Raw genomic sequence first — 17,369 nt, forward strand, 5'->3', positions numbered from 1 at the left:
AATACATATGTATGTGTGTATCTGATTTGATTTACTGTCACTTGGTTGCTGATTTGAGTATTTGCTGAAATGAACTACAACTGTGTTACAAAGTAGGTGCTAATGCTATTATTTTTTGTAGCATTCGACTTTTAGTATTTGAGTTTATATGATTTTGTCATTTGTTGTTAATATGTGAAAAATGTAGTTAGGTTATGATAAGTTTTGTGACTAAAATGTTGCTCGATTTCATGATTTACTTTTGTTAGTATTATAGTTGTTGGTGAGTTTTTATGATTTATTTTGAGTTTTGCGGAAAATGCAGATGGATTATGACAGTTTTTAGGGCTTTGAATGTGGAATTTAGGGCTTTGATTCTGCTTTATTTCATTATTGTTTTCTATTTTTGTTAGCTTAGGGCTTTTACACTAGCATTTACAGATTCATTTATTTTTAAGATTTTATAGATTGATTTGAGTATAATGCAGATAGATGTTGACTGCTTTTTTGGTGTTTAGGGCATTTAAATGATGGATCTTGTTTGGTAACTTAGGGATTTTACTGTAGTGTTCGATCACGTGTTTTCGGGTAAAGGGGATTTTTTTGTAGTGTTTGATTATGTGTTTGAGTGTGTGCGTTTAGTATATTGAAATCAAGTATTCGTGACTTGTTGAATTGAAAAAATATAATGTGTGTTCTAAATATATACCATTAATCAAATGCAATGTTTATTACTTATCTTTTTTTTTTTTTTGCTTTCATGTGAATTCAGCACTGAAATGTGGGATTGGCAATGTGAAGAGTACAGTGTGCAAACAGGTAAAACTCTGCATATATTAATTTAATTAACTTATTACATACTCCGTATAATTTTTAAAATAGTCAGATTGTTGGTAATTATTTGAAACTACTAATTTTGATCTGTTGCAATTTTTATATGCAGATACGTGTAATTCTCTATGGAACAACGTTAATGAGAATCAAGACGATCTATCTTACGTATTTAACGAAACAACCCCTGCAAAGTCCTTGGAGGATATGGCTTATCAAACTACTGAAAACGGTCTATATTTCTAAATAAAAGAACACAATTTTGTTTTATATTTGGTATGATTTAGTATAAACTTATTATACTAGGTATACAAATGCAGAAAACATAAACAAAGGAACAGAGACATGTAGAGAAACGTATTCACAAGCAAAAAGACGTCGAATGCTGGATTTTGACAATGAAGTTATGGATATTGATATGTTGCCACTTTGTGAAGAGGACTTCTCTTCTATGTATCTAAAATCAAAGGTTTGTTAATTTAATGAAATGTTTTGTTTTTATTTTGTTTTTCTTTTCTCTGTTGTGGTGGACACTATGCATCAAATGGGTCATGCTTTTAGGTCAATTGGGCCTTGAAAAAAATTAGGCATCGCAATGTAAACCAAAACTCAATAAAAGCTCCAATGAGTTTTTCTTCAATCTATTGTGTCTTATACAATATATAAAAGAACGGGTCAAATGGGTATCAAATCCTAAAGTTCAATAAATAGAGGCAGGTCTAATGGGACTTGTGAATGGGTCAAATGGGTTGAACATAACACATTCATCCGTCAAAGCATTAATGGTTATATCAATTATTATGTATGTATACTGATATTCTCTTATACATACAATAAATACTTAAATACTGATAATAAATAAATAATACGGAGTAATAACTAAAACAATATTATAAATGTAAAAAATAAAATGTAAAAGTATATGATCTGTTTGACCTATTTGACCCATTACCCTTTTCAACCTGTTACCCAAATTGACCCAACCTGACCGGTTTGGACCTATTTAGAATTTTTACCCGTGACCCATTTTAACCAAAAACCGTTTTGACCTGTTACCCAAACCGACCCAACCTGGCCCGTTTGCCAGGTATATGGGACACATTTGTTGTAAAATGGTTACCTGTGTGATGATGCTTAACTATTTTCTTTGCTCTATTATTAGGAAAGGGAGGCATCCTTGAATGAAGCTTTATCTGATATGACTGAATGGGTCGCAGGATTCGCGGGTACAACTCTAATTCAAAACAAATCTAATCATATCAAAACGAAAAGTTTTGAAACACATTATAATGATGATGATCTTATATCAGATAAGCATTTTTGTAATGCATGACCAAACACCCTTGTAATTGTTTCTTGTATACTTTCCTTGATATGATTTACTGCTGTTGTTGACCGTATCTCAATATTTGATAAGATTGTTCTATTTATTAATAATGGGAAAATATTGCATTTGTTCTCAGATGATACGTCTGAATCTGGCTATGAGGGTGTAGATCAGTCTTCAGTGGGCTGGCTAGCAGACTGTCTGTTAGATGATACAGAGATGCAATTAAGCACTACTGATATGTATGTTTCTTTGTTTAACTACATGCGTATTTAATATTTATCAATTTAGCTACCAAAAATAATGTCTTGATTTCAATATGTTCGAAATAGGAATCAAGTTAAATCGACTGCTGTTCCGATTGATCTTACAGGTACACAATTTATTTATTTTTTTTGTGAAAAAAAAGAATTATGTACGGGTCAAAACGGCTAACTAGATTTACACATGAAATTTTAAGTTAGGGGCAACTGCAAATAAGCATCTTGCGTAACGGGTTAAAACGGGTAACTTCTACCACGTGTCAAAACGGGTACCACTGGTGAAATGAGTCGGGTTTGCGTCGACCCACAAACAATTTTTATTCTGTATTTATACAGCAGAAATTAATGAATAAATATGATCAGAAAATCTATATTATAACAATGAAATCTATAGATAAAATATAAACTATATTAGTAATAAAGATATCAAGGTCTTTATCCATTAACCTTTTATTTCTGCTTTACTCATTTGAGCTTTTTCATTTTAGTAAACTTTATGGCTTTTACTTGACTAATTTAACCTGTTTTATATAAATATAAGTAAAAGTGCTCAATCAATTATGATTTGCTTATTCTGACCAATTACTCAGATTCGATCAATTCCCTGCCCGAAAATGGATCTGGTACTTTTCAAGAGCTCCCTACTCCTACTCGTCGAAATATCACCTTTAAAGGTTTGTCTCATTTCTAAAGCTTTCATGTTATCCTTGTCAATGATAACTAATTACCAGTTATGTAAACTAAAACAGGGTTATAGTTGGTTAATCATATCTTTTTGCAATGTTTAGGGAAAAAGTCTTCAATACTGACACCAACAAAACTGGCTTCATCAGTAGCCCTACCATTCGCGTTTGTTAAACCATGTGGTATGCAAGGAGCTGTTACTTTAAACGACATAAACCAGAAGATTCTCACTCCACCACCATCAAAATCAAAGAAAAATCATGAAGATATTGCAAAATCGTATCCCACTTCAGCTTTTTCTGGTAAATCTGTTGTTGGTAAAACCAAGATTCATACCGAAGGAGGAAAAGGTAGCATTACAATCATGAGAACCAAAGGGTGATTAAGTAAAAGTGGTTCGGGTTCTTTTGGTAATCGTTTTTTGAGTGTTGCTCTGTTTTTTCATGGAGATAACTTTTTATATTAATTAAGTTGAAAAAAAAGAAACTTTTTGTGGTGAAAATGGAGCTATCCTATTTTGTAAAGTATTAGTAGTAGTATCTTCATGGGAGATTCCTGTTTTATTACCTTGAGTTGACTGGAATCTATTTGGATCTTTTTTTGTCTTGGAGATCCTTCTACCATCTTGTTGTATTTAGGAGTAAAATGATGTGTTCTTTATTATTGTATTTTGTATGTTATTATTGTTGCTTCTTTGTTCGTTTCCTATGGTCTAATCGCCTTAATATTGTGTTTTCTTTTGGTGATCATAATAAACTTGCTATATTCAGTTTTAAGTGTTTCACAAGAGATGTTCTCGATTTTAAAGTCAGAGTATAATAAAAGGAATAAAAACATTTAAGGATAAAGTCAGAGTATATAGTAAGAAACTGATTGTTGAAATGCTTCATAAAGTAAACGATTAAGGATAAAGTTTTCTTGGCTAATGCTAACCGGGAAGGAAAATTATTTCTACCCGGATGTATGTGGGCTTATAATTAAGTTATTTTGTGATATTTCTGATCAATTCTTTGACCAACACAAGATAATCCTGCTAATGAGTTTTGAACTTGAAATTTTTTATGAGGATATAATGACTCTTACAGTTAGGGTATTGTGATGTTTTGAAATGTATCAATCCAACTAATAGTTTTCATATTTTAGGCTCCATGATATGTCAAAAGGATTGGTGCAGTTAAAGAATGGGAAATTGTAGGACTGAGTATTTTGGGTGTTTTTCTTTGCTAAAAGGTAAAAAGTCAAAAGTTAAAAAGGTTAATTTAAAAGTCAAAAGTTAAAAGGTAAAAAGAAACTATTAGTTTTTAAAGTCGATTTTGAGAAAGCGTACGATTCGGTGAATTGGAATTATTTATTCTTTACGTTGTCTTCTCTTGGTTTCTTTAAAGTGGTCCACGGTTGATCCGCCACGACTGGTGGTGCACCGGCCATTTCGGGTTGTCAGCGAGCTCAAAACAGTATAAGGCGTTTTTAAGCCGTAACTGTTCCATGCATAAAATGTGAACTATTGATTGAAGTGGAAGTCGATCGTAATTATAAGCAAATGGGTCGTAATTACCACCTAGAATTTCGAAGTACTTGGTTTGTATCTACAAATGGGTCATAATTACCACCTAGAGTTTGGAAGTACTTTGGTCATAGTGAGCTGGGGTTGATGGTGCAGGTCCATGATGCAAGTGAAAAGGAACCACGTAGTAGTTGATACATACACTATTGCATATACATACAAATCCAATAACACGAATTAGGCTTGATATCATCTATGTATACATACTTTACTATTTCTAATTTGGATTATGTAAGTGAAACACAGTGACAAATGACACAAATATATCATAATAGAGTACAATACGGAGTAACAGATATGCGTTATGAAAATAATAATGTAAAACAAAGTAAAATGAAGTTCAAACTCAAGAAAATACATATAACATTGTATTATAAGTACTAGCAAACCAAAGATATGCACCAAGAGTATTTAAAAAGATTCGCATAATGTGTGCCAACTCCCAAATCAGTGTCCACATAGAGAGAGTTCCATTTGAAAATTTGATGGGATCGTTACCATGACATCATCGATTGGTCACACTCCTGTAACTATAATACAACCAAAAAAACCCATTAATTACAATCTTTACATAGTAAACTTAACAATCTAACCTTGACACCATAGTCTAAGTAAGAAAAGGGTGTTTTGGGAGAAGATACGTAATTAGCCCGTCAACTGTTATCAGCATAGCAGTATCTTTCTTTACTCAAACATTATCAAATATCTTATCTATTATTTTTGTTATGTAATATCCGATACCCAAATATAAAATTACTAGTAGTAGTTAAATTGCAACTTACCTTTTTTGTTAATTCTGGAAACTGTAATTATCTTCTCGTCTTGTTAATTCTGATAAGCTAGCTTTTGTGCCATACTGACTTTGACAATGGCATCATTAATGGAATAATGTCCATCAAGTGGTACATTATTCACAAACTTGAGCTTGGGTGTTTCATGGCTTCCATGTCCCCACATCTCCATTTTAGGACAACTGTATAATGTTACTTTCACTAATGATGGATATTTGATGCTACAACTGCCCCCTGAGTAGAAGCTTTTGAGTTTATAACATCTATGTAACCCAATAGTGGTAAGGCAAGGGAAGACAATTACTTCATCCGTTTCAGTTTCACCCCAAATCACCTCCTCTAGATTTCTACAAGATCCAATGTAGACCTCCTTCAGCGAGACAAGCCCTTGTGCTACACTCATTGGAAATAGTCTTACTAACTTACCACAAACAGCAATGTAAAGGTTGACTAAGTTAGTAAGACTTATAAATTCATCTGGGCATTTCCATAGAACCTCTAACTTATCTAGTTCAACCAAACTCAAGCGTTTAACTTCCCTTAAAAACTTTTCATTTGCATTCCCTTCCCAATCACATTTATCCACTACACATGTAACATTCTTACAGCTAACCAAACCAATACGTTCTATATTAATGAAACCTTCTTGATCTAGGTCCGGTATGACGTTATTCAAGTTTTCTATTTTACTTAGACTTATACTAGGACGACTTATCTCAATTAGCTTTTTCATCCATTTAAAGAATGGAAGCACAAGATAATCCATGTTCAAAGCTAGATGACGTTTTAAATTCCAAACGTAGCCAAAATCAAACGATCTATCATCCCTTCCGATATTAATTGAAAATACTTTGAGTTTATCAAAACTAAAATCTTCAGGAATGTCACGAAGACTTGGAACCATTAATTTCAAACATGTGAGCTTCGACAAACAGTTCACTGCAGCAAGACACTCGTGAACTTCTTTGCAATGGACCGTGAAGTGAATGCGTAACTCTTCCAGCCTCCCGAGCTTTGAAATGACATCTGGTGGTATATAAGATAGCCTTACACAATCTGCAACTTCAAGCCGCCTTAAGTTAACCAATTGACCAATGCATTCAGGAACTTCTTGGATTCCAGTATCATTGAGAATTAGAATCTCAAGGCCTTTCAACTCACCTATTATACTAATTTCACAAATATATTTATTTCCCTTAAGATTGAGCATGCGAAGTTGTGAGAGCATGGTTAATGACTGTGGGAGGGATGAGATGTCATTATTGGCCAAATCTAAAACTCTAGCGTTTTTTATTCCTTCAATAAATTCATCAGAAATCGATCGCAAATCATTACCCTGCAAATAGGCAGCTTCAAGATGTGGGAAGCTAATATGATATTCAGGAAGCTTACGTATTCTATTGCGCATCAACGAGATCCCCGTGTAACTTTGTTGGATGTTGTTTCTTGGCGACCACTCAGTCAAACCTTCCCCAGCCATCACCAGAAAATGATTTGTACTACCTTCATTTGCAATTAATAATGCCATATCACGGCAAACATCATGCATTCTGATGAAGTATTCTGAATAACCATTCTCCATATTTGCATCCAACAACAAACCATAAGACCTGAGGATATTCACTGCATTTTGAACAGTGCTTCTCACATCCTCTATGCTTTCAACCTCCTTAGACTTTTCCAAACCTACCCTATAAATTACCAAGTCTTCCAATAAGATTTTAGAGTCTTCTGGAAACAAACTACACTGTAAGAAGCACCATCGCGCTTCATTTTTAAGATAATCATAGCTTAGCTTCAAACGATCATATACCGTTTCTATTGTTGCATCGACATCTTTGTTTTTCAAAGCATTTTTCTGTAACTGAGTTAAAGTTGCGTTCCAAGAACTCATACCTTTGTTTTTCAAAGTTTTTCCAATCACGTTAATGACCAGTGGCAATCCACCGCATTCTTTAGCAACCTCCCTTGCAACTGAAGTCAGATCGGTGTCGGTCTCCACTTTGTCACCAACAACATGTTTGAAAAGAATCCATGCCTCTTCTTGTGGCAAAGAGTTCACACAGATTACACTCTGAGCATTCATATTCTCACACACATGTTTGCTTCTAGATGTCAATAAAATTTTGCAGTTCATGTGTTGAATACCCCACGGAATGCACAATTCATCTAAATTCAATTCCTCCCACACATCATCTAATATGATTAGAATCTTCTCACCTTTCATAATTCGCTTTCTTGCATTTTCAGTATCATTTTTAATCCTTTCAACATCAAAGTTTTTAGAGATAGTTGTAAATGCAACATCAGCAAACATACTCTTTACTCTTGAATTAACTTCCTTGGCCAGTGTAGTTTTTCCTACACCTCCTACACCATAGATTCCAATAATTTGTATGCTTTCATCTTCAATAGCTGCAATGATATCCCCCAAAGCTGAATTTTGGGTATTAATACCATCAAGATGCTTGTTTTGGTAGCAGTCTAGTTGGCTAGGTGCAGGAGTATGTATCGCAATCTCACAATTGTCATAAGTTGTGCCACGTTTTTGGAGCTCCGTAAGAGGAACAGTCTCTTCTGTTGCCTTCTTACCGTAATGATGAAGAGTGCTCCAGTTACCACACAATCCAATTCCAAAGCATGTCTTCTTTGCATTACCTTCTTCTTCTGTAATAAATTCTTCGGCTTTCAATATTTCTGCAGTAGCAGCGTTGATCCAGTCTTCTACACCATGAACGAGATTATCTCCTTTATTTTTAGCTAATTCTATTTTTTGTTGAATTCTCCCTTTCATATCTTTGAGGTTTTGAACTTCACTTTTGAACTTGTCAACATGTTGTTTGCAATTCCACATGTAACCAATCTCCCTCATGGGAACAACAAACGTCAAGTCCATTACTTTTTCGACGACCTTAGCTGCGATTTCCATAGCTTTTTCTACTAGACGGTGTTTAATTAGAAATGGAATTAAAATTTTAGAAAATGGTGGGCGGTCGTGTTGTAGATGGAAGTGAAAATGCCGGTGTTTGAGTTGTATTTTTTAGGGGAATTAAGGAAGATGAATTTGAAAATGGAGAAGATGAAAAGGGAACATATATCGCGAAATACTAAAAAAGTTAAATGGAAAATGAAGAAATCCGAAAGAAATATGCATGAATTTGTTCATACATTATGTCTGATTGGTCATTGGGACTAATCTTCTACTCCATCTATCTTATCTTATCTATTAAAAAATATGAGTGTAGCTGAATTCATCAAATCTGATTTGGCATATTATTAAGGATATAGGTTCTATGCTACGTGTCATTTCAAGGTTCACACAAGGATGCCATAATTAATTGTTCACCATTATCATTTGATAAGTAGCTTAAGACCCGAAAAAATTGCGAGTTTTTTTAAGGGTCAAATCAAATTTCAATTTGTCCAATTAATATGAATTTATACAGTATTTGTTAGGCTGTTTGTAAACAAAAACAATATCATGAGTAATGATGTATTAATATTGCAAAAATCAAAAAACACAGTTGTAAACCATAATAATATCACAAAAGGACCTTTGTAGTTAATTTTTAAGTCGACTTTCCCACAACTTACTCTAAGATTTTAATCTCTTAACGTATTAATGAATTATATAGAGCAGTGGTGATGCTAGAATTTCGAATTTGTGAGGTCATAAAACAATATTGAAATGTATCAAATAAAGAATAGAGGAATATTCATTTGAATCCATAAATTAAGTTGAGATCTAAGGGACCAATGAGAGCGCGACATGTGTCGCGAAAATCACATGTGATTGAAAAAAATTTAAAAATTTTTTTTTGAAAAAATAATTTTTAATTTTTAGAAGAGACATTTAGAAGAGAAAATATGAACATTTAGAAGAGACACTTCGTGATGAATGTTATTATTTAGGCGAGAAAACGATCGACAAAAATAACATTCAAGATAATATTGTTCGTGAAGAATATGAACGTTTTTTTTTTCCATGTTTTGTGAAGTAAAATTTAGCCCGATTTAGAGTTTAGGGTTTAGGGTTTGGTGTTAAAAACTCTAAACCCTAAACCCTAAAACTCTAAACCGTTCGTGTTAAAAACTCAATCTAAATCCTAAATCTAAATCCTAAATCTAAACCCTAAACCCTAAATTTCTAAACCCTAATATCTTAACCTTATAAACCCTAATATCTAAACCCCAATAGCTAAAACCTCAATATACGCTCGAAAAACGCGATAATTGTTATATATTACTTCTTCGAGCGTTTTCCCGCTAAAATAAAAACATTTATCACAAAGTGTCTCTACTAAATGTTCATATTTTCATCTCATCTATAATGTTCGTGAACAAAGTTTTTTCAAAAAACGAAAAAAAAAGTTCTTGTTTCCTCCCGATTGGTTACTTCCCTCTTGATTCTACCACTATATATATATATATATATATATATATATATATATATACACTAACAGTTTATCAAATTATTCTTTTCCATTTATGGAAATGGACAATTAATTTTAAGTTATCCCAAAATGAAATAGTGGACAATAGGTATGGGTTAGAGGGAGTAACAAACATATAAGTTGTAACCAATAGCTTCGCAAAGAAAGTCACAAGTTTAGTAGTGTATAGTTATACAACACATCAAGTGAGCATCATGATTCAGGAGTTTGAGTTGCCCATTAATTTCTTATATAATGCATACCATGTACTTGCAATAAGTGTCAACAATAAGATTGTAACACAAACTAGGGGTGAGCATGGTGCGGGTTGAGGCGGTTTTAGGTCAAAACTACACCCATAACCATTATTGCGGTTAACTAATTTTCTTAACCATTGGGTGCGGTTAAAAGCGGTTTGGTTAATATGGTTAAATTGGTTATCGATTAATTATAAAACGGTTAATTTGGTTAACCATTTAGGGAAAAAATAAATTTAATAAATTTGTTTCTATACTAGATAAATAACATTTTAATATGACACTAGGTCATTGTCTCATATTTCTAATCGAAAATAAAAGTAGACAATGTCGTTTTTACACTCTAAACTGATGCAAAAGACCATAAATTAGACAAAACATAAGTTCACGTAAAGCTCTTAATGATTAAACTTTCCTTCAAACTTTATTCTCCCTCCTTCCGAGAATCATATATCAAAGTGTCTTTCATTGATGTGTTTCCCTTTGGTATAATTAATATCTATGCTTAACTTTTCTCAACTTAAAAGTCAAAATAATGTTACACATCGATTTACAAGATATATAATATTTTAACATGTTGACCATCTTCCATAAAAATGATTATATATAAAATACTAAATGGTGCGGGTGTGGTTAATTCGGTGTGGGTACCTATTATTTCCATAACCGACCCACAAAGTGCGGTTAACTCAAAAGTGTTAACCAAACCCGCGGTTATCCATTTGGTTTGATTAATTTGGTGCGGTTTTTTCGGTTAATATGGTTACGGTTCGGTTAATGTGGTTTTTTGCTCACTCCTAACACAAAAAATTGATTCAATGCCACCTTATACATAAAAATGACAAAACTGACTTACCTTGATTGATGGTTACCTGCCGAGCGTCAAGCTAAGCAAGTAGGCTGACAGCTTCAAGCTAAGCACTCAAATTATGCGACCCGATCCCATTCTAGCTAAATTGCTTAGACTGAAACAAAACCTTCTCCCATTATTCAAAACCTACAAAACTAAATACAGCTACAACCCTTTTACACATATAGTAAAACAATAACATCCTTACAAAATTATGTGAAGTTATGACATCATTAAAAATGACTATACATGCTTGTACCTGATAATGCTGCTACATATTGAACCAAGTTAGGTTACCTAACTATTCAAAATGACCCATACACAACTATTACATCACAATAGAATAAAGTAACCGAAAAAGTATAAATTTGTAACGATTGATGCTTCATTATATCAAATATAATACATTAACATTGTTGCTTGATTCATGCCATAGAAATCATACAGTGAAGCAGCCAGTCTAAGCGAATCTGCAGTATTCAATTTCACAAGATATTAATACCTTAATGTAATGCATTAGTATGCATATCAATCCTAATGCATGTTAATATATTAAATGTATATATTGAGGAAAAAGAAGGTTATAATAAGAGCTCAAAAAATATTTAGAATTTTAAAAATTATCATGGACCAGACAATTAAATAATCAAATTAGAGACTTAATGATAGTTGATTACTAAGCTTTACTTGGTAAATTAATAACGTGATCAGGTGTAATTTTAGTTTTTTACGGAAGTTAATTGCATTACATGGAAAATCCAATCTTCGTGTGTTCCAGGCTCTTGACTTCCAAACGTTGCATGGGAAAGCCAATATTTCATGACCTGTAACGTAATAGAGACATATCACAAGCGGTTGCAAACCCTCGACAGTATTGCAAAGATTACAACAACAATAACAGCAACAACAAAATTGTTGTGTTGCAAATAATTAAAATGAGCTGACAAAAAAGACAAGAAATTAACCTTGATCATTGTACTTGTGGTCCAGGGTGGTCAACTCAGGGCAATTAAAACGGGTAAAGCCACTGCAAAACCTATGCAATAAATGATCCCAAACTTGTTATATTTTCTTCATGAACTTTTACGTCCTTTTTCATTTTAGTGATTATTCCATTTACTTAGCAACAAAAATACAAACAGAAAAGAAAAATAAAAGGAAGTCCATGAGGACAAAAAACACTATCCATACAATTTAAACATCATTATCATAATTCATTTTATATACTGAAAAAGGAGCACAACTCAATATTTTCAAGAAACCATGTTTTATCAAGTAGTATCACTATCACATCATTTGGCATCAAGACATCCACACAGTTATATTTGAACTATTTACTATCGAATCCAGTTAGCCGTATTAATATTAATTTATACAAATAACCGGATTATCGTAAGCGTGATTCAATCCAGATATACTAATCGCATATTTGATAACAAAAATTCGATAGTAAGCTAATGATCAATTAGATAACATTGCATGAAATATGGATAGCATACCTGATTTCATATACATTATGGTTCATTTATATCGCATAATCTTCAACCGATCGCCGGAATTTATTGATTGAAACGATTCATAGTAGATGGCCTAGATTTCCAATACAACATTGAAACTCATAGCATCATTATCAAGAAGCCACGCTATCATCTCTAGCATCATAGAACAGTGAAAAACGCTATTACGAAGGTTGTAATCATACACAATAGGACTGTAATCACCAGGTAACAAACACACGAATATACAAGAACACTTAAAAATAGAAAAAAAACACTTAAAACAATTGGAATCCAAATCGGAACTGAAATACGATATACTTTGAATGATGTTCGACTAAAAATGAAGCAAATTTTCAAACAGTACAAATCAATTAGAAACTCAATACAACAAAAACCCTAATTTGATGTCGTAATGGTTAGTTACGTACCGTCGTGACCGATGATTTGAATTCATTCATCAGAAAATTATTTAGATTTCATCATGGCTTGTTGTAGATAACTTGAAATCCCTAAGTTCATCCTAATTTGCAAATCAATTCGCCGGATCTTATGAAATAATCGATCGTCTAATGGGTGTGTTCTGCAAATTTTATTTTTTCTTTTTCTTTTTTTTTTTTTGCGAAAAAAAAAATATATTAAAAAACAAATTACATTGCAAGAGGCTTTTGAGCCAAAAGAAAAAATGACAAAGATTGAAAGAAAACATCGAAACAAAAAAAGCTCCTGCTTTTATTTTTATTTTTTTTAAACCTTTTTTTTTTAACGGCCAAAATAATATATAACCAAACAACGTTCCTCAGCAAGATGCTAAAGGAAAAATTACAAAGGAAAAGACAACCATGTGTTCCAATTAGAAACAACATGGCCTCTATTCTTAAGCCAACGAAAAGAAAATAATCTAGTAACATCAAAAAGACTATTTCTACTAATATGCTCATTAAAAACAATACCGTTTCTAAATCTCCAAATGACCCATAAAAGAGTAGCCGTAACCGCGACGATCTTATGTTTAGAACTTGAAGTCGAACTCAAGCTCTCGATCCAACTAACTACTTCGACCCACGAATAGAAAAAGGGCATATTACAGTCCAACCAAACTCGAACTTTATGCCATAACTCCGAAGCTAAGCTGCAGCCGAAGAACAAATGAGACCTCATCTCTATACCATTATTGCAAACGGGACAGACGATCGAGTTTAATTCGAGACCTTTCGCGGATAGATTCCAACGTAGAGGTAAAGAGTCAATACGAAATCGCCATAAGAAAATGTTAACCTTTCGAGGTATGAACTTGTACCAAACTGTCGGGATGTTTGTGGAAGAAAGCAAAACCAAATCCATGGCCTTTCTCGCAATATTAATCGAAAAAAGGCCATCCGAACTGGGTATCGAAACGGTCAACTTGACTAATCCCAGGGCGACTACTCGCTACGCGAGCAGCCCGGAGTCATTGTAGGCGAACCTCCGTGGCCATGAGTGGATAACTGTGGGTGCCTGGAATTGAACCCTTAACCTCCACTATGAAAGGCCAAAGTCTTAACCATTCAACCACCACACTCATGGTTAACTCCTCCTTTTACTCGTATTTCATCAGTTCTTTTTAGTTTCTTTTAAGAGCCCACGTGTATGTTAATGTGTGGGGTAATTTTGGAAGACAAAGTATTACAGGTATTGAGTTATAATTAAATCAAGGGTTTAGAGAATGTGTACATGATTGTAAATTACTTGATCTAATGGTTGAGATTAGTGGAATTTTTTAAACATATCTCAATTATGACTTTATTATAATGTATAGAAGAGAAGAAGAGATGGTTTAATAGAATAGAATTTAAAAGTATTATATGAACCAGTGTTGCAAAAAACCCGATTACTCGCCGATTAATCCCTGATTAATCATTTTTAGGAGCAATCCGTTCCGATTTTCAAAAATTCGTTTAATTAAATGGTCAACGTCAATTGATGGATTAAAATTGAATTTGATAATCAAAGTCAGTCAAAGTAAAAAATGGTTAACATTTTAACATGAATTTAAACTAGAATTTTATAATTTTGAAGTAAAATGAACTATTTTATACAATTATGTTAAAAGTTATCTTTATATTTATGGTTTTTTTTCTATAGTTACACATATAATTTTTAAAATTTAGTATCTAAATGTATAAGGTACAGTCCGATTAATCTCCGAATTGCCGATTAATCCTTCCAAAGTCCTGCCGATTATTCCCCGAATAGCGAATTTTGCAACCTTGATATGAACAATAAAACAAGAAAAACTAATTATAATCCAAAGAAAAAGAAGAAAGCAGTGGTATTGACCCGTGTTCCGGACTCTTAATCAGCACTCAAAAGAGGGATAGGATAGCATAAGGGGTTCAATGGTACTCCATTATGGCATACACTTTGTGGCCATATAAGAATTCAAAGTTGAAGAAGTATTGTTACCGATATTAAATAAATTATGAAAACACCATCCAAGTAGTCGTTATGACTTTTAACGTATATGCTCTCGCTCAAAATCGGATATGTGTTTATTGGGATCCATGTAGCCTAGGTAGCTCAAAGTTGGATGGGCCCGTTATGTGTGTTAGGCGAGTTTTTTTTCCCCCTTGATTAGCCTTCAAGTAATTTACAGGTAACGCATTACCCTTTCCGATATAATTCATTGTGTCTCTGGTTAAGAGTCGATTTCCCATCTATTATTTCATTGTATTTTAGGTCCCACAAGATTTGGTCGAAGTCTTTTTAAATGGTGGAACATTTGGTGGACCATGTCATTCTCTCTCGTCACACGATCTCCCACTGTTGGTTTTCCGGTATGGGTATTAAAATTTTAGGGATTCATTTTGACCCGCGACCATTTGGTCCATTTATATCGCTAGGTACAAAGGGATCTTTAATGGTGAATCCCCATGTTGGTTGTCAATGGTTCGAATCATCAAAATAAAGTATTCCAACTCCGTGCTTAATTCAGTATTTGTCACATTTGAAGCTGTTCCTTCCAACCAATTCTTCCAAACCTACAAAACCATTCAATGTGTTTGTAACTATGCTACTACCGTTCTGTTTCCACCTTTCAAATAAAACCTGCTATTTATCATTCCGTATATTTCTGCTAAAATCATGTAAATTAAGAAGATAGTTGGGTTCAGTCTGATCTAAAGTAGGAATGCATGTATCTGATAGAAAATACAGATTATATATGCACAAGTATGGCAGAATTTGATGATCCATTGTTGTACTAACACATTCTTCAAGGTGCTTGGTTTTGAAAAGTTGATAGAATGAGTTGTGACCAGTAAAACAGTTTCCAAAACTGACACACCAAAACTAAAGATGTCATCCTTGGTTGACAGATGTGACGTCATTGTTAGATACCCAGGTTTAGTGTATCCCATGTCAGATATGCTGGTTACAGAAATAATCATTAATTCATTCATTAATAAACAATACAATACAATATACAATATATCAGAATTCCAAAACGGTAATTAAGACAGGGATGATTGACTAGCTCTATAGTGCCTATTGTGCGTCTTATTCTACTGTTTAGAAAAAATCGTACAACTTATAATATAATTAATATCAAGGTCGCTTGTCAGTAAGGGCTAGTCGTTCTAGACGGGACTAGTCGGCTGTTGACCATGACAGATTTTGACTGAATTTTGACCAAATCAGACTGACCGACTAAATCCGACTTTTGATCAGTTGAACGACTAGTCCCCAAATCCGACTAGTTGGCAGCTTTTACTACTATGTTGAATATCAATTATGAACGCTAAAACGCAAATCTCTTGAGAGATTTCCAACATCAAAGGGATTTTTGTAACGACAAACACTTGTAGGAGGCAGATGATTGCTAATGATCCATAACTCTTACTTTTATTATACCATATATAACTCTAAATGACAAGATGAGCATATATTAAGAAACTGAGAGTTCATATATGATTATATGAACAATTATGCTTACATGGTCCCCAGAACTGTATCAATATGAATGTAGCTAGCCTTATTGATTGCCATTGCTAACCCAAAACCTGACGGTTTGGGGGCCAGACTTCCATTCAAAATATAATATTTCTAAGTTTTACGTCACCGTGTAGGATAGCCAGACTGTGAAGGTAAACAAGTGCACTAGCAAAACCTAGTACTCCGTAATATTTTGTACAGTTTATACCAGAGTACACCCTGATACAAACACATACCATGAGACAAAGTTTCAGTACATTTATATGAATTTTAGATTAACTAAGTATAAGAACACCGAATGCTTGCTCCGATCCTAAAATCTGTCACAAGCTCATAAGAGTTTCAATATGCTTAATTTTAAAAGGATTTGAAACTTCGTACCAAATATTATTAACTAATTGGCATACAGTTTATACCTGACTTTTGCATACTGGGTGGACGACAAATATGGGCAGCTTTTTTCCAAATATTGTCATGCAACATGTCCTGCATTAGAATCTTTATTACATGTCAAAGTAGATTCAAAATTCAACAACATTTTTTCAAGTTGCAGTATCTAAATAAGCTAATGAGAACATGAGAACCTAATCAAGAATCTTATATAGGATAATAAAGTAGGCAGTACAGTATATATGCAGAAAGTTGGATGAGTAACCTGCACCTTGACAAAAAGAGAAATCAATAACAACTTTGTTAAGTATTCAATTTCATCACTTGGTTAACTATAATGTTTACGCTTCAACTTTTTATCAACTTTGGCAGTGAGCTTGTTCTTACCAACCGATACACGCAACTTTCCGAAAAGCATACCGTATCCTTGTCCTAGTCCATCACCCAATGAGCTTTCTTCAGGTATTAATCCAAACGGCATTCTGTTCACCAGTTTACGCATGTCCGTCATACCATATCTCTCCTTCATCTT

The 17,369-nt window shown here is 33.4% G+C and overlaps 2 protein-coding genes across 2 annotated transcripts; one reads left to right on the forward strand and one right to left on the reverse strand.

Annotated features, from left to right (window-relative positions):
• The first annotated feature begins 509 nt into the window (after positions 1-509).
• LOC139902463 (protein XRI1-like) lies at positions 510-3,519 on the forward strand. The gene is made up of 9 exons (XM_071885086.1): positions 510-523; positions 752-798; positions 923-1,042; positions 1,131-1,279; positions 1,973-2,036; positions 2,274-2,379; positions 2,470-2,510; positions 2,991-3,074; positions 3,189-3,519. Exons 1-9 carry the CDS (start codon positions 510-512, stop codon positions 3,464-3,466), a joined length of 903 nt encoding a protein of 300 aa, XP_071741187.1. The 3' UTR covers positions 3,467-3,519.
• A 1,954-nt stretch (positions 3,520-5,473) lies between these two features.
• On the reverse strand, positions 5,474-8,368 carry LOC139902464 (probable disease resistance protein At1g61300). Its single transcript, XM_071885087.1, has one exon. The coding sequence runs from the start codon at positions 8,366-8,368 to the stop codon at positions 5,474-5,476; it is 2,895 nt and encodes a 964-aa protein (XP_071741188.1).
• Between the last annotated feature and the right edge of the window lie 9,001 nt (positions 8,369-17,369).

Source organism: Rutidosis leptorrhynchoides, chromosome 3 (assembly GCF_046630445.1).
Source record: "Rutidosis leptorrhynchoides isolate AG116_Rl617_1_P2 chromosome 3, CSIRO_AGI_Rlap_v1, whole genome shotgun sequence".
Classification (NCBI taxonomy): domain Eukaryota; kingdom Viridiplantae; phylum Streptophyta; class Magnoliopsida; order Asterales; family Asteraceae; genus Rutidosis; species Rutidosis leptorrhynchoides.

What these genes read in the sequence shown, in the direction of transcription:
- LOC139902463 (XM_071885086.1), top strand. An exon ending in CAATTAAGCACTACTGATAT is followed by an intron (nt 2,380 to 2,469) that starts GTATGTTTCTTT and finishes TGTTCGAAATAG; the next exon opens with GAATCAAGTTAAATCGACTG. An exon ending in TCGAAATATCACCTTTAAAG is followed by an intron (nt 3,075 to 3,188) that starts GTTTGTCTCATT and finishes TGCAATGTTTAG; the next exon opens with GGAAAAAGTCTTCAATACTG.
- LOC139902464 (XM_071885087.1), bottom strand. Translation starts at nt 8,368, where the DNA reads ATGGAAATCGCAGCTAAGGTCGTCGAAAAAGTAATGGACTTGACGTTT.